We start from the raw sequence: 26,057 nt of genomic DNA, 5'->3' as shown, positions 1-26,057 counted from the left end.
AAACGTATACGCATAGATGTCGAATGCGAAGGGATAATATGTTTAACGAAACCAAATTGTTTATGGTTCAGTTCGAGCGACTACAATCCGTCGGCTATTTCCTGCTCGAACGATGATACGCTTGCTGTTGTTATTGACGTCCTCGTCACGCATACACGCACACACACACAAGAGCGAATGCGAAGATCATTTTAAAATGTTTTCATCAAATTCAGGGGTTCGAGGATGGAACTTTCTCCCAGGGAAAGAAATGTGGCCGAATAACTTTTCACCGACAGTGGTGAGTTTGAATAGATAAAATGATATGCCCCGTGGGATGATATCTTTGTTCCTTCGTCGTGCGACTAGCTTCGAAGCCCCATTCGAATCCTTTCCCAAGCTATTACGGGATTAACGAATCGTTCGATGGCAGGAATAGAGAAATAGGGCAAATGCCCTCAATTTTAAACTTCCACAAAAAAGGATACACCCAGCGGGATGATAAAGAAGTTGTCTTGCGAACCGACGCACCAAAAGATATTTTATAAGCACCTAATAGTATGCAACCATACGGATAAAAGCAGCTTTTGATAAAATGAGTGGTGAGAGAAAATAGTCAACACGGGTTATTCGAAGGCAAAACTTTTGTTTAAAGCTACATAATGCGTGTTCAAGCGCAATGGTTACACAATCTTTAAGGAACCGTATCTTTAATGTGAACGATTGCAATATGTAGCTCTAAATTGAACCGCCCAAAACAACTGAGCCACTGCTGCCAGCGACGGTTACATAAATCTACAATCGTTTAATCGCACCATCAATCATACACTTCTCCGAGCAGTAACAATCTATCCACCTAGAATGGCGGAGAAAACGATGCAAAAAACCAACACACGAGCCAAAGCTTTTAGATTAATTCTACCGACACTGACGCACATCCTGTTACAACGGTTACATCCAGCCCCAAAGCATCGCAAACAACGACCCCTGAAAAGAAACAAACTGCTGAAGTTTCGATTCATCAATATGCGTGTCAGCAATCGCCTTTCGCTCCCAGTCTATTTCGGAGATAATATGTTTACCAGATTATAAGGAATTACATCAAATTCTTTTCTGCAGCCACCACCGTCATTACCTCCGACACTCCGACAAGCAAGCACACAAAGCGCCCATTGTATGGGAGCGCCTCGGTATGATGGAAACATCACGTTTCCGCTCCAAACAAGCGCACCATTGCACCGTCAGAAGAGCCTGCCGCCCTGCCTGTCTGCCCGAGCCTCCGCCCGCACACACCCATCTTGGTCGGGCCCCATGCAACTCTTTTTGTATAAACAAATCACGTCCCGGGTGAAGCTTCCGCCCCAAAAGGACCTTCAAGAAAGCGGGGGAGCGAACGAGATAATTGGGCGGCTGCCATGTCGGGGCGTATGTTTGAGGTGCTAATAGCACCAGCATTCAAGTGTGGGTGTGTGGGTAAAAATGTGTCACACGGTTTATCACGTTTCACGCACATTAACGAAGCACCGGGGGTAGCCTAATTTCGTGGGAAATTTTAGCGATATTCAAACCAGAGCATGATGGTTCACATTTGCTGCATTGTCGGACAGTTTCGTAGCTGTATCCAGGAAATGATTTCACACCAGATAAAAACCTGCTCAGTGTGAAAAGAGCATGCAAAACTCACGCGTAAGAAAAGGGGGCCAAATAAGCCAGTCATCTTCTTACAAACTACAAATGAGCGGGTGCATAACCAACCAGTGCACCACAAAACAACCCGCATACGGCGAGGTTGATTTATGCACCTTTGCACACACGCGCCGCTGTGTTCCATTTCCGGCTGTCGGAAGAAAATGACCAACAACTGTGACCGTGAGTGTGCTTGAGTGTGAGCATACATTGACTTCCTTATCGCTTGATGGCCAATATAGCAGCAGAAGCAGCAGCAGGCTGCTGAACCGGTAACTGGTTTCTTTACAAAACCATTCCAAGGTGTACAACAGCCAAGCGCTAGACGTACCAAAAGCTGATCGAAACACTTCCTTCCGCAATTTGCCTTCGGGTTTGACTTGACGTCATCTACACAGCACACAAACACACTACTGTGTGGTACCAGCTGCGTGGGTGGGTGAGGGCGTGGCGACCCTTAAATAACGATTGCCGATGATGAGCGAGGCGGTGGTGCTGGCCAGCGCTCTCCCAATCGCAACCCGGAAGCAGTTACGATCAGATACGGAAATTGAAGCCATCATTAAGTTAAGTACCGCCAGTGGTCAGTGTGCGGAAAAGAACTGAGCACGGCAAGCGAGACAACGAACCGACGGACTGGCTACGGCAGGAAATAAGCTGCACTCACAGGACTCGAACAATACTGTTCACTTCGTAACGGTACGCTATGGTCGAAGCGGGGTTGTGTGTGTCTGGAGCAGATGGTTCGCTTTCTCCAATGCTTATCGGTCGGCTATCGCAAGGGAAAGAAGGTGCTCTTTGCTACTGTAGGATGCAGGGAACGTTAAGTAAGGTTGAATCAATTGATTATAATCGTATCAGCAGCAGCCATGCTAGAAAAGCGGGTTCAAGCTAGCGTTCATTTACAGTTTATGAGCAAGAAGCAGCAAGAGCAGCTCCTGATACTGTTTCATCCAATGGTTGCACGGAAAGGTAAGTTATGGATGAGGTTGATGAGGTAGCTTATAGTAACTTACAGTATCTTATGAATGAGGTCGATTTCTTCCTTTATGATTATTTTATAGGTAGCTCTCGTCAATAAGAGCGAATCACAAAGAATAATGCAGTATCAAAACAATGTGATGAGTGATGCCTAACTGAATTGATGCTTCTACTTTGCGTTTTCAAGATTATTATTCCCGTGTTCAAGATTATTGGGATGTTTTGATTAGCGTACTTACGCCTTGTTACGCCTAAATGCACGCATGTAGAAACCAATAGTTACTAGCTTTACTCCTAAATGTATGCGCTCCGCCTCAACCATCGATGTAGAAAGGTAGTAGAAGTGAAACGGGTTTTAGATTTATTTTAATTTCAATTTCTCATTTTACTTGTTTTAATTTCTAGCACCTGGTATCATAATTCTAACGATTACCACCATTTTGCACAATTCCAAAAGCATTGATTTTTATCGAAAATAGTACAATACGCCACAATATCCAATGATTCTCCAACGTCCATAGAACAACAATTTGATAGAAAACTCAAACTCGTTCACATTTTAATTACAGCATAAAGCTTTTTCTGTGACATACGCTTCTGCAAAGTTCACAATGTTTCCAGCAGTGACAGAGCCATGTGGTGCAATCCCTTCCCCAGGCAAGCAACACAAAATCGGTGGATTATTTTCCTGAGCGACATTTGTTGCTCTAACGATTACGAAAAAAAAAAAAAACACAAGACACAACAAGCAGTAGCGGGATGTATTTTTTTGTGTCATTTCGAAACTGTTTTAACAATTCCAGATTATGTTTCCCTCCCACGTTACAACGCGATTGTCTTTGGCTCTGCACAAGCGTAGTGTAGGTGTACAGCAGCGCTGCACCAGGACTGCAATGACGAGAGCAACCAAACACAAAAAAGAAGCAGAACTTTCCAAAAAACATCGCCATTCTAAAGCTCGACAGTTTGCTGGCAGTTTGCCTTCTACTTCGAAATATTATTCCACCTTGGCATCGTCTCGTTTTCACAATCGAGCGAGGCTGTTGTTTTTGCTACTCTCTCTCTAAACACAAACAAACATACAAACACAAAAAAGACGCATTATTCCTTCGGGTACATCAACTGTTTACACCTCACCGTCAACGCCCACATCCCGGCGGTGGTGGTGATAGTACTAAAAACATTTCCTCGATAGTCTTTCGATGAAGCGGCAGCAGCAGTTGCACGAACACACAGCCGGCCGAACAAAACAAGATTCTCATTTCGCTGCATCAACGGCAGCTTGCACTGCTTTTGATTATTTCTGTAACCGTTTCCTTCTGTCTGTCTTCCCTTTCGAGCATCCCTGCGCAGCTGAGGATGAGGATTTCAATTTGTTTTGCTTTTAGGGATGGTCCACACAGACAAAAAAAAGATGGGAGGAAAGCTCAAGAAAGTGCCTCATTCTTCATCTTCATCGTTTTGTGGGTTGTGCCGTGCTGGCAGGTATATTCTGGGCGAGAATTTGTATAAGAACGTGTGAGTGAGTGTGTGTGCATGTGACGACGGCAGCAGGATGCTTGGATGCGTTTCTTTTATTTGGGTTTTTGCTTTCCATGTAGCAACACGTAAAGCTAATGCTGCTCTCTGATGCTTTTGCTGATGTAGCGCGACTTTCGCACGAATTTCATTTCCCCAACCACATCCGCAGCAGGAAGGAAGAGCCCGGACGGGCAGTGCCAAGCTGAAAAAAGGCGCACCATCATAACACGTGGAATCACGTTGGCTCAAACTAGCTTTAGGATTTCAGGATGGGGGAGCGTTGTCTTATTTACTATTCCCGACCCATCTGCGGACTTGTACCCCTGAAAGACGGCAACACTCACGCTGATAACGCACCCATGTAGTGAAGATTGCCAGCATGCAGGGGGAGGCAGCCGTTTTATATTTCTGTTTGCTCGTGCGCTTTCACGGGAACGCGCGTTTGAATCTCGGGGCAAATATTCGGACCTGTGGCCAGGCCAGTGTATGTGCTGCACTACCTGCCTACGGGGTGGGACGCGAAGAAACGATTTATTATTAAAATCTCATCTATATTCTGTAACTGTGCCGTGAGTGCAACCTGAAGCCTTCAAACGCCAAACACACACATACACTCACACAGACAAACGCATACACCAATTTCGTCTCTCATTCTTTGTGCACAAACGAGCGTGTGTGTGTGTCCAGAGGCTGTGGGAGTGTGTGCGTATGTATGTTGATACTGCTGCGATGAATGGGTGGATGAAAAACGGAAGATAAAAGTGAAGCAAACATCGCTGCGATGATCTTGGAGATCATGATTTTGTAAAGCTATCCGGGAGTAAGGTGCAGCACATCCCTCTGGCTGTATCTAATACTAAATAAACCTGTCGTTACAGGAGCTGTGGTTGGAAAGCTTAAAAAACACACGGAATGATTGAAAACAGACGCTGAGCGCTGAGTATAACGAAGGCACTAAGGTGTAATTGAAAACTGTACTTCAAATAAGATACTAAAAAAACTGTTTCATTTGTGCACTTCCTCGTCTATATTTTCCATTGCCTAATTATGTTATTTTTAATCTGCAGAAATATCTATTGAAAAATTTAAAACCTCTATGATACAGTTGTAAAAATAGTTGACAGCAGTAAAAAGTATAATTACGATTGTTCAATGTTCTTCATTCTCGCCCATAATGGAGGTTCTTAAGCAATTAAAATTCAAATGGAAGTGTGCTCCATTTCTCGCTTCAATGCTGGCTACAAATGAATTCCAAACACATTCTTAATGAGCTCTGAGAGTTTCAATTCGTTACAACACTTGCGGCTAAGGATCAAGTACCGACAAACCATTAACGTGTACTTTTATCGAGCCAAACTATAAACGTGTTATAAATAGCATTGAGAACAGGATTTAATTCTCTAATAAAAGTTGTTCATCCATCTATCCAAGAATGCTGATTGAAGCTTACAAAAAACACACAAACATAAAATTGTTGAAACCACACCACCCTTGTGAAAAATGGGTTCAACCTAATTGCATTGGACATCGAAACATAACCCACCGCAGCCTAGCGCGTCGACAGTGGAAAATGGATGGAAAATGGAGTGGGCTCTTACTTTGGTGTATCAACAGTTGGAATTTTCAACCATTTCTCACGCCGCACAACATCAGCACAGTTTTGCTTCGCCCACAAACAAACTGACACACAACAAATAAAAAAACGCCTTCCAAGCGCGACCCTTAGAAAACCCAATTTCTGTGCTTTGCTTTCCTTTCACCGTCCATGTCCCGATGGGCCCAATAGTGGATGAGTTTTCCATAGGCGCCACCGGCTCCATTACACCCACTGAGAGTATCATAAATTGTTAGTTTTGGGGGCCAACTTACTCCAAACGCCGCCCGACAGGTTCCATCTCATCCACTCGCAACAGCAGCCTGGGGTGCTGGGGTTGTTTTTTTTTCTTTCTTCTGTGGCTGTTGCTGAAGGGTATGTATTTGAACTTTGAATGCTCGACAGTGGTCAACATATTTTACCCAGCCGGCGGTGGTTTTATTTGCTACAAGCGCCCCAGCGCACGGGGAAAGGCAAGCGGGACCATATGCTGGGCCATTTGCGTCTGGTTCAATTTCACAACGAATCACACGCACACATCCACACACACACACACACACACAAAGGCACGACATCGGTGTAACAGTACACAGTGGCGTGCTTCTGTCGACAAACCCCTAATTTCTACCGAGTTACCACCACCAGCAGCACCACCACCACTAGCAGCACCGGAACCAGAGTTTGACCGTGACACGGTAAGCCATTTCGCTGCCAGCGGACCCCGACCGAAGGCAAATTTGGTGTAAAGCTCGCACGGCGTTGTTGTGGTGCACGGTTTGCTGACTCGCGTTTTCTAATTGTTAATTACGTCTGTTGGTTATTTCGAGAACGTTTACTTGCGGCTAACCTTGCGCGGTCGTGCGGGCGGTTTGCTGCCACCGTTAAATAATGCATATTAATTTGATCATTTCTGTGCCGCTCACGAACACACTCACTCGAGCGTCGGGTTTAAAGGGTCCAATTGAGCTAGCACGGGGTAATGAATGTCGGGAATGAAGGATCTCCAAACCAGTGCTTTAAAGGGTTTTGCTAGTTTTCTTTAATTAAAACATTAAATCTTCTATCTCATTCCTCCACCTAAAGGCAGAACAGAAGCTACAATAAATTTAACGATAGAATTCCGTATCACTCGTGCTTGCCCGCAAATCGTGATAAAACGTACACCGTAAACTTTAACAACCAAATAATTTACCACCAACACCACACGACCCACACTCAGCGAAGTTGTTGCTACCGCCCGAGGTGCTCCTTCAACCCTTGCGCCCGCGTTAGCGTATGTGTTTATGTTCCACGAAGGGCGCACTCGTGCGCACTATGTCACGGTTGGCACTATAAATGTGCATACTTCAAACTGGCACAAGCACATATGTGGGCATTCTTTAGCGGCAAAAACACACCCAGTCACACATGTTTTTCACTACTGTGCGAGAACAAAGAACAAACACAATATGGAATGTTCGCGCATAAAAAGCAACCATACGTTACCGAATGAAACGATTCGCACGTAAATAACAAAACGGAAAGAAAATAATCCTTTCAAGCGGAGGGAAAGCAAATGAAATAAAAAGAACAGTGCGAACTATCATGGTCCGTTCCGCAACGGCTTGTTTAAACGTTGCAGATTAGTTTAAAAAAAGTGCGCAAAACACAGTCATGCTGAAAATCAGCCTAAAAGTATGCAATTTACACAAAACGCTATTCAAGCTAAAGATAAAACCTAGAGAAACGACTCATGATTCTATAGAATATTTTGCATTAAATATCAACAAGAAAAATTCACGCCTGCTTACTATTGACATCGCTTTTAAATACTTTAACCTCTCGTCTCCTTTCAACACCACACAGTGCATCGATTATCCTTTTGGGTAGCCAAAAACAACCACTCCTTATTAAAAACAACATTTCCTGGAACGACACAAACACGTTCATCACATTTCACATCACAGCCCACAGCCCAACGCAAGAAATGTACGTGCCGCCGCCACCGCTACCGGGACAAAATCAAAGCTTCACATAATTAACCAAATTATTTGGGGCCTCACCTTTGCACCCACCTGGCACGCACCCGGTTCCACACGCCGGATAAGGCCGTTAGCAGCAGGTGAAAATTAATATCATGCGCTAAAGGTCAGGCGCTGAAAGGGCCTGATGAGTTCTGTAATGGAGCTCGGGTGAACGCCACCTCTGGAAAGAGGTGGATTGGGCATAGCAAACATGCGGTCACGCACCGGTCTGGCCGGAGGGATTTGATGGGCAACGCTGAGCGCGACTACCTTCTGCCAAGAGTCGTTCTCCCGGGGAAGGCTCTCGAAGAAACCCCCCCTAAAAACTGCGTGCTTGCGAGGAAGAACAAATGAGGAGGAAAAAAGGATTAAATATAATGAGTGCAAGATGAGAGGTTGAATGGTTATATTGCGTTTCCGGCACTGGCTCTCTTTCACTCTCTCACTCTTTACGGTGTCATTTTTTGGCTTTGAGTCTTTTAGCTATCCTGCTCCTGCACCATAGAATAATTGCCAGCAACAATGGCTCCGACGATAGTCATGCAGGATCGGAAACGTTACCCAAACATCCTTGCCACCTGTCCGCCTTCGCTTTAATAGCGACGATACGGAGCAATCCACCGACACGGATAGTACCAGCAGCTATTGAAGCATAATGAGCCTATGCTCCACCGTGCGACCTTCTGGAGGAGACGGTTGGGTCCCCGGTGGATGAAAAATAGCTTTGTTGGTGTGCGCTTCAGGTGTGTATGGCAGTATCTGGAATGCTTTCAGGCCCACCCAACTCGTGCTGGCCTATTTTCTGAACCTGCTCCTCGCAAAGGAAAAAAGGGGTTTTTGCCATAAAATAATTATGATTCATACTCACGATGGCGTACGTAAAGTAACCTTGCCACTGGGCCGTTGTTGCCATGGCAACCACACGTACAGTATCGGACAGAAAGATAGGGCATTGGTTTTTTAACGCACCATGCACCCGTTGGGTCAAGTTTATGTGTGGTTTGTATGTGTTTGTGTGTGTGTGTGTGTGTGTGTGTGTGTGTGTGTGTGTGTATGTGTGTGCATGTGTGTGTGTGTGTGGATGTATGTTTGAATGTGTATTGATGTGTGTGTTTGTTTCACAAGTAGGTCGTTTCGGATAGATTTGTAAGTAGTTTTTTTGTGTTTTGGGTTAGGTTTTTGGTGTGATAAGCAGGACCACCGCCCTCGCGATCAGTGTGTTTTCGATATATTAACAATGTTACGGTCTTCTTTCGCCGTGGTCTTCTGAGGACGTCCGGTTGACTTGCGCGTTTCGGTTGTCCAAGCGCGTTTCAGTTGTCTAAGCACGTTTCGGTTGTCCGAAGCGCGTTTGCCACAAAAGTGCGCGATCGTTCCATTACGAACTCGATCCTTTTGCGCTTAATGCCAGCAGCAGCCATTCGCTTTTACATATGGCGCTGATAATCGGTACAACGTTTACCTCGACCTATTGTTACTAATATTGCTTGCTTGGACCGTCAAGAACGCGCTGGTTAAAAACTTGGACACGGCTGATCCCGTGCTCTGCCTGCGTTATACTTCTATACGCGATGCATTACATCGTTTTGGAGCAGCGAAAACATCGCATGGATAAAACTATCAACGAGTACGCGAATAAGCGTCTTCCCTTCAAAATCGAGAAAAGAATACTGCCGCGTTCATGAAACAAAACGCCCATTGAAAAGAATAACTGCGCGCCAGCTCAATGCACGCACAAAGTTTACCATTCGCACACAACGTGCAACGCAGAGATGCACGAAGGCCTTTCAATGGCGTGCACTGGAGAAACACCTGTGAGGGAATGCCGAGTTCATTGCTATTGTGCGCGTGTCCATTTCGCACCGGTGTCGCATTCACATTCATGAAACAGCACACCTGCGTTTTCGTCCGAGGAACAAGCGCTGCTGTCGATGCAAACTTTAGTTTTTATCCAAGTGTAAACGCACAATGTTTCACATGATAACACACATAATAAGAATAATTTCAACGCAATATGACATCATGGCAAGCTATGTTTTTCAGACACAAACCCGCGCACTTGCAAATACACATTAAAAAGCACACTCTCTTTCTACTACTACTACACACACACACATGCACACACACACATACACACACACACTCACACACACACACACACACACACACACACACATACACACACACACATACACACATACACACACACAAACACAAGTAACGTGGTAAAACAAGTGCACGGTGCATTGAAAAAAAGGGTCCTATCTTAATGTCCGATACTGTACACCAACCACGCAGTACGCGGGCACGCACGCACGAACGCTCGCACGCTCACTATCAAGCATAATTATATGGATGAAAAATGAACCGTTCCATTAGCGCTGAAGCAAATGACTGACAGATAAAGGCGGAGACAGAGAGGCAAGAAAAGTTGTGTGCAAAATATGAGCTAAATGATGTCGAGGGGTTTGATGATACAAGTATATCACTATCAGCAAGCTAAAAGTCAACGATCGATACACAGAAAAAACAATAATAAATGGTAAATAATTGCGGGACAATAATCGGAACAAAATAAGCAGAACTGAAACGAGGTCAAGTAGTACTTCCGCTCATAAAAAAAACACAACAAATGACCGCAAATGAGAGAACAATGTAAAACAGTAACGAAATTCGAGAAACCTTCCATTCGGCACAACATTGTCACAACTCATCAACGATAACAAAAGCGCACACACACAGACAAAAAAACCATTACATCGCATCTGCTACAATCTTCTTAATTGGAAAATAAAAACAGAACCATTGAGCTCGGGGACAACTCACTCACAATGTTTCTCCACAGTCATTACAACAACACAAACGACACAAACAAAAAAGTCATTCGCCGCCCACTCCCCAAAAACCCACCTTGAACGAAACTTCATCCTCGCGCATCGCCGCCCAAACCCATTGCACAATTTTGACCCCGAAATTGGTTCGTCCCGCTTTTATTTTACTTTGTTTCTCTACATTTATTTCCTCCTTCTTTGTTGCTTCCAATTACGGTACGGTATACGCGGCTTGATTTAAAACGTGCCCGCCATGGCAGGAAGAAAAATCTACATCTACTATCTGTAGTTGCTTTCTCGGTTGACATTGTTTCCGAGCCCCAGAATAGAGCAGCTCGAGCCACGAGTGAACAATTGTCATTTTTTGAACCCTTTCTTTCCGGTCGATGGAGGATTGAAAACCGGTAATCGACAGAAGAAAACGATTTCCGTCCCCGGCACTGGTTTGCCGCCGCTTTCTGCTCGTGGAATTGGAAACAAATTGTAAAAATAATAGCGAAGGCGCACCACCACACACAAAAAACAGAGCATTTCCATGCCGATCAAAAAACTGTGACGACCCTGCCGCAACACCGAAAGGACGCAAGGGCGGATATATGTGAGCAACGTGTTCATTAACAATTACGTTCGATAGTATCAACGGAGATTAAGGAAACATTTTGTCAGAAGGCTCCGAGCTTATGGTGGGCTACCCCCGTACCTCACCGTACCGGACCTGTCCGGCATAATGAGGGTGGGATATCAGTGGGTAATGAAAATGTGATAACGAGAGAGAGAGAGTGTACGGTACACCCTTCTGAATTGGAGCCAGAGCACGGGCAGAACGTTGGCTGTGTAAGCCACAAAAGCGGAGAAAAATTATAGTGAAAACCCACCTTAACTTTGTCCGGTCGAAAGAACCCAACCAAAATGGGACGACAACGGCATTGCAGGGTTAAGAGCAGCGGCGTAGTAGTGGTAGTTCTCGCCTGAAAGCTAACGATAACCGTTCGCTTGCTCTAGCGCGCCATATGTTGCTGGCAGGGAGTTAGTTGCTCTGTTGCCGAGCAATCCCTTTTTTGCTATTTCACACTTGTACAAATGCTCTTTTTAGGGTAAGCTTTGCTAGCATACCGACCTTAGAGGATCCGTATCGGTTACAATGGGTCTTAATTTGTTTAGTCTTTTTTTTTTTTTAGATAACCAAAAACTTTTCGTTATTTACCCTGGCTCAGTGGGGTAGCACAGGTCTCCTAGCGTCGTAAATCGTTGCACCAAATTATTGTTATTAATTGAGCTGGAAAAATGAATTTTAATTACGTACTTATACAGAGTGTTCTGTACGTCTAGTGCCAGTGGGATTTGGGCAATGGAAATGGATTTCCGATACATTTGAGGGTAATTTTATGAGACTTTTTGTTCTATGGCTCCCCAATGGCTTGTTTGTTAAATGTACTTCATAACCAATTTTAAGGGAAATCGCACACCCGCACGTGCTGCTTTCCAACCGTTTACAAATCATTAATTTTAAAAACCATTGACATTGAAATGTGCTTTATCCATTTGGCACAGTGTTACTGTCATTGCAGAGTGGTAAACAGTAATCCCCATCAACACTCCATTACATCACAGCTCATTAAAAGCATTGTACTGATCCGATTGAATATAGCTCTAATGGAGCATTAATGCGTGTAAGAGCATGGGGCCATTGAAAAAATAAAAACAATCCAACGCTTTTGAGAGATCGTGAGCTGTCTGAGTACAGGCAGGCGTTAAATATTCTGAATGTTTTAAGTGTGTTATTGATTTTTTTCAATAATCAAAGCACTGTGTAGGCAAATACATTGAGTTTTATGTGGAATATACAAAACAATCGATTTATTCCAATCGCTGAGATGTTCACACTGTCACTGATCGTTGAATCATAAAATGAAGTGATACTTTAATTTCGAATGCGCATTATATTCTATTTTCAACCAATTCCGATGCGTGCGTGTCCTGCGTACCAGTTCTGTACCTTTTTATCAGGAGCGCACATAGTTTATGAAAACGATTTTGTTGTTCTACGGCAACATAAAATTGTTCGACCAAAATAAATCCTATTTTTAATCTCTCACCACTGCCATAGCAGTGAAAAATAACTAGCAACCAAACAATAACGAAACACTATCAAACCATGTTCCAAAAAAGAAAGACCTTCGTTCCCACAACAGAAATGATTTCAAATAATGTACCAGAGCTCCAATGTTCAAAAGAGCGCAACAGCGTGAGGCACGTATGTGAGTGGTAGGTGGCACCAAATTCAGCTAACGCTGCTCCACCGCCGGTTGTGTAGCCAAATTTAGAAATGAGCGTATTTAGCTGCACCAAACTGTGAAAGCCACGCCACCATTGGAATAAAAATCATTTAAGGTATTAACCGAGCAACAAGCAGCCGAATGTGGCATGGTACCGTTGTGCCTTCCTGTTGATTGAGCGGCGCAAGTTATCATAAATCACGAGCGGAAGAGGAAAATCCACCCTCGGGAAGCCCCGCTCACAACCCGCCGTCCACAGCACAGTTTCGTTTTCGTAACTTTCGATTTAGACCCCCCCCCCCCCCTTTTCATTGGAAGGTATAAAAAAACATCAACACGAAACATAACAATTCAAACCAATTCAACTTCAACCCGAGACCATCAGCGCAGCAAGCTTTTTTACGCCACCGCTGTGTGTCTGTGTGTGTGTGTGTGTGTATGTTCGAAAGGTGATTAATTAGAAATTCAGCTCGGAAGTTGCTTGTTTGCATACAACACAGAGCACGGTAACGCGCAAGCGGACACAAATATCGAGCGCGCTCGGCAGCAGTTCTCGGAATACGGTCAAATGGATTAGAAATTCGTACCACAGTGGCAAAAAGGTTAAAGGACGAGGGATGTTTTCCCTCGGGAAAATATGATAGCATCGGTGCTGAAAGCTCGCGCGCGAATATTTACATACGCGCACCGCCACAGAAATTCGTAGAATTGAAGGGAAATAATAATTTTCAATGGTTCATCAACTTGGTTTGAGTTTCGTTTTGTTACTTATGTTTTATATTTTTTATCGTTTCGCCGCCAATTTAACCTCAACATAAACAATTTTACACAAACTACCAGGCGTCTTCATCGGATGTCCTGCGTCACGATGATGTGTATAATTAATTCAATTAATTATTTACCGGTACTCAATTGCATCACCACATTAACTCACAAAGGCACTGAGCACCAAAACCACCTGTTCAAATCAAACAGCGCTAATATGTTTGTTTGTGTAGCAAAACACTTACCTCTTCGTAGATGAAGTTATCGATTTCCTCCAGCGGTCGGCCGTACATGTCTTTGGGGAAGGGTTCGAATTTGCGCGGCAGCAGGGCACCATCCTCGACCTGTACCTTCGATCGAGGATGAAAGCCATACTCCCGCACGAGCTGAATGTGACGTGACTCATGTTTGTCCTGGGACTTTTCGGTATACGCAACAACCTGATGCTTTGCAACTGGGAAAGAAGGAAAAAGTAAGGGAATAGAAAACAATCAGTTAGAGATGAAATATTACCGTGATAAGGATGAGAGTAGATAATGATAAAGGTAGCAATTCAGTGCATGTGTAACATTCTCAGATAGCTTTCCTTGTGCTACGCATCGATCAAACGAAAATCGTTGCGCGTCGACAAAAGCTCCACGTTGGTAAACAATGTAAAACAGCGTCATATCAATTTGCAACCACCACCTCCCTGTGGACCATTGTCGCAGTTCTAGGCAGAGTTCAGCATCCCCCCGTTTAACGACAAACAACAGCCAGCTTCTTGCCGCACGGTCTCGCACGATGGAACACAGCCGTGCTATCGAATTTCATTCGCACTCGAAGAACTCGAACATACTTAAGGGAGAACGCAACACCTGACAGAGCTAGCTGCGTGCACGCTTCATCCTTCCCCGCTGTCCGCATCACGGGATTGACAACGACTGTAAATAACAAACGCTTCCGACCAACTGAGTACGCCTGCCGGAGGATAGTGTGTGGCTCACATTTCGCGATGTATCATTTGGCCCGGATTCAATTCCCGGCCAAACCCTGGATCGCATCGTTCTATTTATATATCACGCCGACGGGCCTTTGGCGATGGATGGCGATGGCGGGCGGGCGTGTACAGCCCCGTCTGTACGCGGTGACCAATGGAAAGGGACGCCATTCAATAAATTATTTTCCCGTCAGCGGGCTCGTTTAACGGTGCGGAAAACAGGAATGACTGCATGGCTACAACGCAATGGAACGCAACAATTTGAGCTTCTTGTGAAAGATGGGAAAAATAATGTAATATTGAGCTATGTTATTTACAAAAATATACCTTTTTAATTTTCTATAAAAAAAACTCAGCAATATCCAAACATCCATATGTGTTGTACGCTCTAAGAAAACATTGACATTACAAGCTTGTTGAAACGCTTTAAGCGAACTCCTTTGACAATTTTTGTTACTTGGGCATTATTTGAATGCTCTCCTATAAACCATGTTTATGCGTGACATAAAAGCGTACTATCCCTTATCACACTATTCTAAAAATTATGACCTAAAGTTGCTATTAATATAAGTATGGTATGTGTGTAGGAAAATATAACAATGAGCTCTCTTGTGGCATAACACAGAAACCCGTTTACTGTCAATTTGCCCAAAAACCTCTTTCTGTCCACGCTTCAACGCGGCGGCACTCCACTGTGCTAATGTTTTGGACATTCCTCTTATCGAATGGTCACTCTGGCGCTCCACTGCCCGAGCAAAACCCGGCCCATAACTTACACCGGTTGATAGGTTGTAAATTTATCTACACCAACACACACACACACACTTCAGCCCGAGCAATAAAGCTCAACGCGGTGCGAGGACATTGATGCGGTTGTTGTTTCTTCCGTTCTGTTGCACCTTTGCCGTTTTTCGGTTGTTAAGCGGGCGAGAACCTTGTCACACTACATCCCTTGTTCGGGGGTTCAATCCTGTGTCCGTAACAAGTGCTTTTAGAAGCACAGAATCCTTGGAATTCCGAAATCGATCGGGATCGAAACCTTGTGAATGGAAACAAAGCATCCTTTTAAAAACCACCTTTACCACAATCGACCTTATCAATGTCCAGTTTCGTATCGTACCGAACGATATGGGAAATTTTATCTCACGCTGCAATACTGCCCAACAATAACAGGGAGGCAAACAACAGCAAGCGCCCAACATTGGGTAGCCCCTGCATATACATCATGCAAGCCCGCACACCGCCGAACCGGGATGGTACACATGGCCGGCGGGCTACGAAAATCTCTGATACGCACGGTTCAACGCTTGCCGTACATAAAATACCCGGCGGAGAAAACCCGAGTCGGCCATAATTTATTTTAATTGAAGCACGTTAGGAAAATAAATAACATATCAGCCCGAAAGCGAACTCCCCTCCCACAAGTGCACATCTTTCCCGATGTTGGCAAGCTATTTCGCCAACGGTTTTTGGCAGGAGGTGATACTGTGTCTGCCAGTGGATGTGTGAATGTACGTGGTGCTTGTGTGTCGTAGTCAAAACACCCACCTCTTGCGGGTTGGAGCGTGGTTAGATAAATTGAACACCATTTGGCGATCGTGGTTTGGCGAAGGAGAATTACCGAAGCCAAAATTGTTGATACATGATCTTGAATTAATTTCTAAATTGGGATGATATTTAGCTGTGGCAGATGAGCCTGCCTTTAAGCTGTAACTAGCAGCAAAGTCATAATGTGCCGTCGTGTAGCGCAATACATAATCTTTCCGAATCAATTATGAAATCTATAAATCAGGCATACACAATCATTAGATAGCATGAAGTGGTGGCGCAAAGAAGCAATAAAGCGTAAATTGGCAAAGTTTCGTGGATGATTCATAACGAAACATAACGCTTAGATTAGTGTATTTAACAACAGGTGTTTATGAGTTATCATTAAATAAAAGACAACAAAATAAGATGGTTGGAGAATCAATTTGTTTGGCGTAGCATTATGATACCGTTGCTTTATGTTATATTAGCTGGCCGGTTCCATTGGAAGTAGCACAGCAATTCCGTTTATAACCACTTACACCGTAAGTAGTAATAACATTGCTGCGTTAATAACATTCTCTGCTGCATCCAAAAATTACCTTCTCCCCTACCCTCCGTTGGAATCACTTAACGTACCATCATTCTTTGACAGCATTCATTGACGGCAGTGTAATAAGTAACGCGCACTGATGGCTTGCCTGCCTGCATACACACGCCGTACACTAGAGATAAGAACATGTCATTCTAGCGAAGCTTTTCCCCGGTACTACCGGGCTCCGGATGCAAACCAGCACTCGAGTGTGCTGTGAACGACCCCCTTTCCACCGTTGGGCGAGGACATAATATAGTCATCAAAGCTAACACGTACTTGACACACTATCCACACAAAATTTTCAACCAACCGATATTTTCCCGACACTTGTTCCCAGTGTTTGGATGGAGGTGCATGTGTGTGTGTGTTTATAGTTGACTGTAGTAGTGAGTGATTTTACATTCAATCGATGTGTTTTTCTTCCTCCGAGCGTACAGAAACCGTTTGCGTCTAACCGCGATGACTGTCACGAAGTGAAAATGTCTCCCCGTTGCTGAAAGCAGGTGCTACCGAAGTTGTGGAAGGAGCTTTGGCACGGAAAAGGTGAGCTGTATGCAAAGGCGCTTTCCCGCGTGAGTCTTATCGTTACCGCAAAGTATGGAAAACACTTCAGCTTCCTTTGCCGTTCAGGAAGGGAACCGTACACTGAAGAATGCAGTCCGAATGAAGCTCACCGAGGTTGATGGCACTTTTCTAAGGAGCGGTTGTGGTCGGGAAAGATACTGAGGGAAAAAAACCGAGAAATTCATCTTGCAAGAACAACTTGAACAAGTGCTAGAAAGAAGCTCAGATAGTCAGACATTCTATTCGCAAATGCTCACTCTCTCCACCTGGCTCCACCCATGCTGCATCGGGGAAGTAGCTCACTGTGTGCAGTTGCAGGCTGAATGTATGCTTCATTCCATCACAGCTTTGAACGAGACGGTGGCAGCAGATTGAATTGAAGTGCCTCCGAAGGCTTACGCTGACTGGCATTCGCTGCAAATTTGCTGTCGGGATTGTAATTGATCGTCTACCGAAAGTCGTAATTCTAACGCTGTTGGCAAGGGATGTATTTATTAATTGTCTATAATATTTTAGGTGGCATACACATTTGAAATTTAGCTTTCAAACATATCTAAATTGAGTTTTCAACTAAATCACCTCCGCAGTACAATCTTAGCAGAACAATGAAGAAATACCCGATTTCCTTTTTTGAAATTTACCACCGTCTTGCATTCTCTACCCGAATGACGTCACACAATCACAATGCTGGAAAGATTGCTTACACACTAAAACGGATGACACCAGCAAAGGAAAATGTCCCTGTCACTTGACAAACTTTTTCCAAATGGTTTACCAGGAATGCATCCCCATTTCCTGCCTTAGAATGTGCCCCACTCGAACCGGCTCGGGGATGAAATTATCATCAACAGGCGCTGAAAGGCGCAAACGCTGTCCTTGAATTTCACTCAACTGTAAAAGTGATGGAGTGGGCCGGACCAACAAAAAAAAACCAGATTGTCTATAAACTATGCCAGTTGCATTTGCATCTGTCCCCTCTTGGGGTCCCCTCAGATCGGAAGCGCAAATGCAATACAATGCAGCCGGAAGAGATGCCGATGAAAGATTCCACGGAACAGGGAACAATTTGGAAAGTTTGCCATTTTGATCTAGATTCTGCAGCGCAGCGGAAAGTTTTGCATCGCGCTGTTTGCTAGCTATTTATTCCTATTGGATGAGATTGCGAGAATGCTCTCGGGTCGTTGGGATGAGATTAAGTTTGCAGATTTGAAGGCGAGAGAATAAGTTGGCGAACACTGATTAATTCACAAATTGCTCGCGAGTATTAAATTGAGCTATAATTGAGTGTTAATTAAATTTGCAAAACGATGCATATGTCAGAAAACTTGCAACAAAGCAAGACAATTTGAGGCAATACTTTACAAAATGTGTGTTATTTACAACGAAACGAACGCTTTTAATACATAATCCGACGCAAACAAGATGACTCGTGGCAGGATTACAGGCGGAGAAAACAGTTTCCCTTGACATCGGAAAGCATCATGACACTTCATTGCCATTTTCATCATTTGACGATGATTGGTTCAATACCATTGACCATAGCCGAACCACAACAGAAAAAGAAGAAGAAGCAAACCTGTCACCCAAACGTTTCCAATTCCACTCTCCTGCGCCACGTCATCATTTACGTGATGCCGTATCATCCACAAAAGTAAAGACAAAAAAGCGAACCATTTGTTACAATGTCATTTTTTCGGGTGCGGGTCACAATTCTCCTGCCTACCGAAGAATCGTCCGCCTCTCCCTCTCGTCCAAAAAGAAAGACACATAATTCGTTCAAGGACGGCATAAATCTTTCTCCCATTTTGGATGTCCGGCATTTTATTTTTCCTTGCACAATAATCCAATGATTCAGGCGTGAAGAATTTTTCCGAAACCTTCAATTTACAATACAGAACGTGAACCTTTTTTTTTGTCGTTCTCAAAATACTTGTTGGGTGCCGGTGGAAATGATCATCCTTGCCTAAAACGAGATTTGCCATTTCTTCTTCTTCCCAACGCTGGCTGTGTCAGAGCGGGAGGCATGAACGAGTGGTGATGATGGTTGCGAGATGCCAGCCGCCGGGCGACCTGTTGAGGGGGGTAACCTGTGAAGCTGGTCCAAAGTGGTTGTACGTTTCGTACTTTTTGATTTGGGGCGGAACGAATTGGTGAACCTTTTTATGAAACATTTTGCTTGAGGCGCCGGGCATCGACGGCTTGATTTGACAGAAATCCCTTTTTTCCAGCCCGAGGCATAAAGGAAGGAATATATTGCTCCAGCTCTTGGTGGAGGTAAGAACTTATGATGAAAAACCTAACCTACACATTATTCTGGTGAATTTCTACTATCTAGAATATATTCTTTTAAATAAATATTGATCTTGATAGGCCTGCGATGGAGGAGCACCACTATTATGAACCACTTGCATGTGACAGCTCAAACTGAAACTGACGCTTTTATTTGACATGAATATAAAACTAGCCAACCCACGGGGTAAGGGTGAAAGAAATTCAATTTCGTCTCAAGAAGCAATTGACAGACGCTGTTCTTGCGAAATCTTAATCAAAATAAAAATAAAATTATCTCATCTTCAAAGTCCTCTACATCATCTTCAACTTCTGCGACTGATATCAAACCTGTCACCATCCAACAAATGCAATCAGTTATTAAGGTCTCGTTTTTAGGGTATAGGATTCTTAAAAGCCTTAGCTTATTATCTATTAAGGACGGCCGTTGTTATTGTGCTGTCTTTGATTTATATTATTGTACAATCACTTGTACAATTTATGCAACACTCACAATAAATTCTTTAAACTTGAAGCATCAACCTAAGAGACCTCAACTCCATCTATTTACTTTCTTTGCTGCCTTGCTCGAGAAGCACCTTCCACTTTAGCAAAAATGATAAGTGATCACGCCGATCCAATCACAAGTATCATTACGGCACTTATACCTTGAAGGCCATTTACCAAAAACCTAGGCAAAAAAAGCTAGGACCTAGGAAAATAGATCCAGTGCTTCCATTTTCCCAAATGCCGATTCTTCAACTGAGACTGTCGGATAAGTATACAAAACGGAAGCAAGCGGGTGGAAAAGTACCACTCAAAAAAGTGGCAAGATTTATAGACTACACCAAAACAGGACGCTCAGCGAACAAGTATATCGACGGACCACAGTCGTCGTCCTCGTCTTTTTCGGGTAACAGCTCGAACAGCAAAATTTTCATTCCAACTTCTAAAAGCGAAAGGAAAATATCGCCCAACACAAAACAAAATAGCACAGATCTCGGTGCATCTCCCCGGAAACGTACGATGCAATGGGAGGGGGGGGGGGGGGGAAGGGTAAATCCACTTCCAGAAACACGTTGAGTGAAACGTTGCGGGAAACCCCAAAACTTTTGCCCATCCACAAAGGGGAAAGGACGAAAGCAGAAAGACCTCCAAAAATGTGAAACATACTCTAACGGCGCCACACACTACTACCAGCACCATCATCATCATCATCCTCATCATGCACCATAAAGCAAAGCAGCAATCAGAGGAAACAAATCCTTCCACTTTGGCCACTGCCACTGCTGCGCGCATTCCCATTTTCCTCGATTCAATCCTTTATATGATCGGTCTTAGCAAGCATTTCCGGGAAAGGTGAGCATAGTAGAGTACAGCTATATTGGAAACACACACGTACGAGGATCAGGAAAAGTATATTCTGATCAGCGTTTGAACAGTTCCTTAAAAATGTAATGTACATCACGGAGGGTGGCTAGAGACGGGCAAAATGGACGAAGCGTGCGCCAGCAAAACGATACGAGAGTATAAATGCGCTATTGACCTAGCCGACTATTTTCAATCACCATTTCCATGGCGGAGGGCATCCCCACCCACCGCAAACCCGAAACATATTCCACATATCTACATTTGTCTTGCTCGCAGTTTGGTGAGATGGCCAAACACGTGCGGAGGCGGAGACTGCGGCGGTTGCTGAATCCGTGTATTACGGTTGAATGGTCTGGGGATTGCCTAACATTCTCCTAGGGCTTGCACTCTCCCCAGCTGCCAATTTCGATTGAATGGCAACAGAAATCATCCCCCCCCCCCTTTGCTTGCCCAATTCCACTACTTATCCTACCAACGCACACCGTCTTAACCGGGAGCAAATACGCTCGGCTTTGCTGTGTGTGGGTTTTGCCCGGTGCGCAAGTAAAAATCAATGAACCGCACCGCCGAATCGCACCGGGCGAGATATTGAATTTTTCATTCCAACGGTTGCGAGCCTGGAGCCGCCTGCAAACTCGAACCGGATCTTATTTCCCAGTTGATCGTGAAATATGCGGAAATTTCCGAAACCCAACATTTGTCGTACCACATCCATCTGCCCGTTCCGAAACCCCGAACCCCGAACACGAATCCGAAACAAATCGGTCGGAAAGCAAGTCAGCGCCCGTCTGCTGCTGCGTCTACTACTGTGGGGCTGGTTGCAGGAAACAGGGTTTGGAGCTTTTCCTTTTCGGCTGGAGCCATCCAGTCGTTGCTTACTTTCCTCCTTCGTCACGCTAACGAAACACACACACACACTCACACCCATACAGACGGTGATCCAAGCGCAGCTCGAAAAAGCTCGATAAGAAATAATACAAAAATCATCCTTATTATTTACTATCGCACACACACACACACACACACACACACACACACACACACACACACACACACACACACACAGTTCGCTGGGAAGGTTTTTTGCCTTTTGCGCCTCGATGGCGAAACCTACCAACCGTGCTTAGAGCTGGATCAATGGAGCTGAAGTGTTTTTCAATGGGGTTTGGTATACAACAACAAAAAAATCATAACGAGGTCATCGCTGGGGCGGTAGTAGCGACAGCTTTATGGCAAAAGCATTTGGGCGATGCTAATAATTTAACTGTCAATATCTAGGCGATAAACCGATTTGCGTGAGGTTGTTTGTGGCTGTTTTCTCAGGGAAACTGTTTGCAAGATTTGCAGTTTTCAAACAATAGGATGGGTTAAGATAATTTAAAAAAAACCCATAAAACTGGAATGCATGTTGTAAAAGGGTGCTATAATTTGTTTCGAAATTACGGAACAAACATTTTGTCTAAGAAATGCACAAGAAATGTTGTTGATATGCAAAGGATATTGTTCACTTTACAACACTTGTATGATTACTTTAAGATTTGTTTATGTTAATTGCTTAGCTTTATGCAACACAAAATATTTTTGGGATATTACTCTTAACCTATTTTGTGAAATAAACTGATAACTAGGATGTTCCACTACAAAACAAAAATAACATAAACCAAATTCAAAATGTGTAGAAGAAATCTATTATGTAAGCATGCACTGCTTTTTACGCATGGAAAACGAATATGAATCATCTCTTCGCAATCGGCTTGGTTTATGCAAATCTTTGCTCATCCATTCACTCCCACCGGCCCACGCACATCGTATGATAATGTTTTATCTCGAGTCTGTATATTTACGTAAGATATTCAAAATGACACCTCCTTACTGTACAGCACTTTCAATGAAGAAAATCCTATTCAATCAATTCATTGTTTTTACCAAACCCAACCCATTTCAAACCAAATGCTCGTGGAAGATTACGCGTCTATGCTAAATCGATTCTATTTTGTCTCTTTGCTGTGTTTCTAGAATAACCGCTGAAAGTAGCATTAAAGAAACGATTCAAAAAGAAACACTTCAGTTTTATTGCATCAAATGTTTAATGCGAATAACAAAACACTTACTTGCTAATTCCCAAACGCCGCCTGTAACAGCCTGTAACTTCGGAGCAAGTTACAGCAAGATACATATTGACACAAAGCTCGCCAACAACCCAATCATCCGGCCGTCAAGGCGAGTTGTGCGGGTCGTCGGAAATTTTGATCGGATTTTTCAGGCATCATCGCAAATCGCCGATTGTCAGTTAACTTTTACAAGTGTGTGTATGTGTGTGTCTTTTTTTTTCTTTTTAACTATGAGTTGTGTCCTTTACTTTACCTTACTAACCACCTGTCAATGCTGCAGACAGGTTGAGGATTTTCCGGCCTAAGGGTCGTGCTCCTCCTCCTTTCCATCCCAGCTCGTCTGCTATCACAACCCTATTGTGACAGTTAACACACACATAGCTAGCGAAATACAGCACAGCCAAGCCACATACACACATAAACGCTCGTGAACGTATTGCTACATCCACAGCCTGCACACAACGGTCCTGCTGTTCATTGTTTGCCCATCTTGCAATAGGCGTCGCTGTGAAAACATTCGGGACGGTGGAAGAAAAATATGTATTTAGGATTATCCTTTACTCTCTCTCTCCCTATCATACGCTCAAACCTTGCCCGGGAGGGCGGATGAGGGATGATTTCTTTGCCACAAAACGGCTTCCAACTGTTACGCTCCTTCCGAGGAAAGGGTTACCAACAACAAACAGAAAACGAAACCATTGGGTCGGTTTTTGCTTTCTTATATGAGAACGTAACAAACAAAACAAAAAACCAAAACGGGAACACAAAACGGGCTTACAAAAAAGGAAAAACACAGGACCCGCGCTCCCAGGACAGGACCTAAAAATCCCTTGTCAACCGCAAAACCCGACTGGTTCGTCTGCTTTGGCAGAAAAGAATAATATTGCCATAAAGCTGATGATGATGAGCAGGAGGTCGCGTGTTCCCTTTCAGCAGAGGTCCGGCTGGTTGACAGCCTGTGGTGGCCCGGTTGGCAGGGATGGAAGGAATATTTTTCAATGTCCCTACTCACTGACATTATTTCTATCGTGATAAGTTTCGTGGGACGGATTTGTGCACCTTTCCAAGCTCTGGTCCCCTGTCCTGCTTTGTTAGATGGATCAGTTTTTTTCTTTGCTTTGTTCATAAAAAAGCATTCCACAAAAACAGACACAGCTTGGGCTCTTTTCACTTGGGCGATAAGGATGTAGCCACAAAGACACAAGACTGAAGGCTGAACCAAATTTACTTACTTAACACACGCACCCAGAACACAAAGACCAACAATAAGATGCTCTGGGGGTGGTTACGGTGCGATTCTTGTTCGTAGTATCGTTCCCGATTTTCTCCATTCCTCAAACACACACACACACCCACTCAAATTTGTTTCATTACTTTCACGGGAACTGGTGGAGCAAATCCTTGGCACGCCGTCAGATTCAGTGCCCTCCCTAGATGGATGAGACAAGTGACCGGAAAGGTCGGTTGAATAACCGTGCTTCCTCTTCCACCTTTCTCTTTGAAGCTCATTCCCCTAACCAACACACACAGTCTAAAGCCTCTTTTGAGAGCATCCTGCGTGTACAATAACCACCGACCGGATCCAGTTAACACCATGATCCGGTTAACAAAGCGACAGAATAGAAGCAAAAAAAAAAATCAGAAAAAAATCTAACCCACAAAACGAGCCCATCGGAAGAGATACTTAAGCGAGCCGAAGATTCCGCGAAGCGGGAGATGGGTGAAGTGAAAATGGGTAACTTTTGTGGTTCACAGGATTAGGAAGCGATCTTTTTTAGTTTTTTTTTGTTGCTGGCTGCGCTGAGCTCTCTTTTTGTGTTCTATGCTGTGTAAATCCTTTATTTTCTCCATCGTCTTGGGTGTTCGTCTTTTGCGGTTTAAAAAAAGACGATACACATAGATCTGTGGGCCGTAAAACTCTGCCAAAATCACATTTTTCTGATCTATTCAACCGTAACTGGATGGATGTGGTGTCACAGGGCGGAAAAAAGGAATGCTTTGTAGGTGGCTTTTTCCGACGTAACGCGAGTTTAAAGAGCTCTGCCACGGTGACTTCATCTTTAGTCGAAAAAATTTTTTTTTCGCTTCTTGTAGGCTGTTTGTGTCGTTCTTGCTAACAAGTCAATCACAAACTTGCCCAAATGGAGCTGTGGAGTTACTAAAGCAGTATAATGTTTTAATTCAAATGTGAAAAACTGCAACAATTGCAATAAATGGCAACATTAAACAATTTTCGTCAAATTAAATCATATGTTACATAGTGTGAAGTCCAAAACCAAGCTTTAATTGAACAAAAATTGAGCCTTTTCATTAAAAACATAACATGTAACACTAAACGAGCAGTATGTAAACGTTAATGGTTAGAAAGGTAAATGATGGTAGTACTATTTGCAGAGTTTTGATTAAAATTGCTCACAAAACATTTGACGTGCGAAAGGAATCTTCTTATCTTATCTTAGCGGAAACATTGCCGACGGTTTCTTAAAATCAATTAAGTGAAATTGTTTCATTCTTTTCAAGCAACCCCACCCTACAAAAGCCAGCACCAAACAATTAAAAAGAACGAGCACAAAAACAGTTAAACAATGCTATCTTCGTGCCATACACGTGCTCGGCAAAGTTTTCCTTTCGAAGCTCCACGCTTGTACGTCAAACCCGGCGGTACGATATGGGAAGAAAAAGCGTCTTATTTTTTCGCCGCCAACGGTACGGAAATTCTTCAGCACCATTTACGATCGCACAGCACACATCCGGACGGTAGCAAATACGGTCGCTGCATATGTACCCGGGAGGGTTCTCACATTCCTGCTCAAGCAATCCACACTCGACGCCCGGAAAACATTTGTACTAAATTTTTGGCAAAAGAAAAGCTTTCCTCTCCCCCAAAATGCCGGTAAAGATGGGGCAAGAATCTGTTCCACCTACAAAAACACACACACACACACCTACACATGTACACATGTTTTACGTGTCCCTCTTGCGATGGGCTCCAACATTTGCGCTCGT

At 43.9% G+C, this 26,057-nt stretch overlaps 1 protein-coding gene across 11 annotated transcripts in view; it reads right to left on the bottom strand.

The window, feature by feature from the left end:
- The window catches only part of LOC1270015 (sodium channel protein 60E), a 127,260-nt gene that overhangs the window by 71,072 nt on the left and 30,131 nt on the right, over window positions 1–26,057 (bottom strand). For 8 of the 11 annotated variants that reach the window (XM_061644114.1, XM_061644123.1, XM_061644122.1 and 5 more), the window contains exon 4: window positions 13,876–14,090. In XM_061644114.1, the coding sequence (XP_061500098.1) occupies window positions 13,876–14,090 (215 nt within the window). The remainder of the gene's footprint in view (window positions 1–13,875; window positions 14,091–26,057) is intronic. The other 3 variants (XM_061644118.1, XM_061644119.1, XM_061644124.1) reach the window with 1 other exon arrangement.

This window comes from Anopheles gambiae, chromosome 2, assembly GCF_943734735.2.
Source record: "Anopheles gambiae chromosome 2, idAnoGambNW_F1_1, whole genome shotgun sequence".
Taxonomy (NCBI): Eukaryota; Metazoa; Arthropoda; class Insecta; order Diptera; family Culicidae; genus Anopheles; species Anopheles gambiae.
The sequence above is the reverse complement of the archived record's forward strand: the minus strand, read 5'-3'. Positions and strand labels throughout refer to the sequence as shown.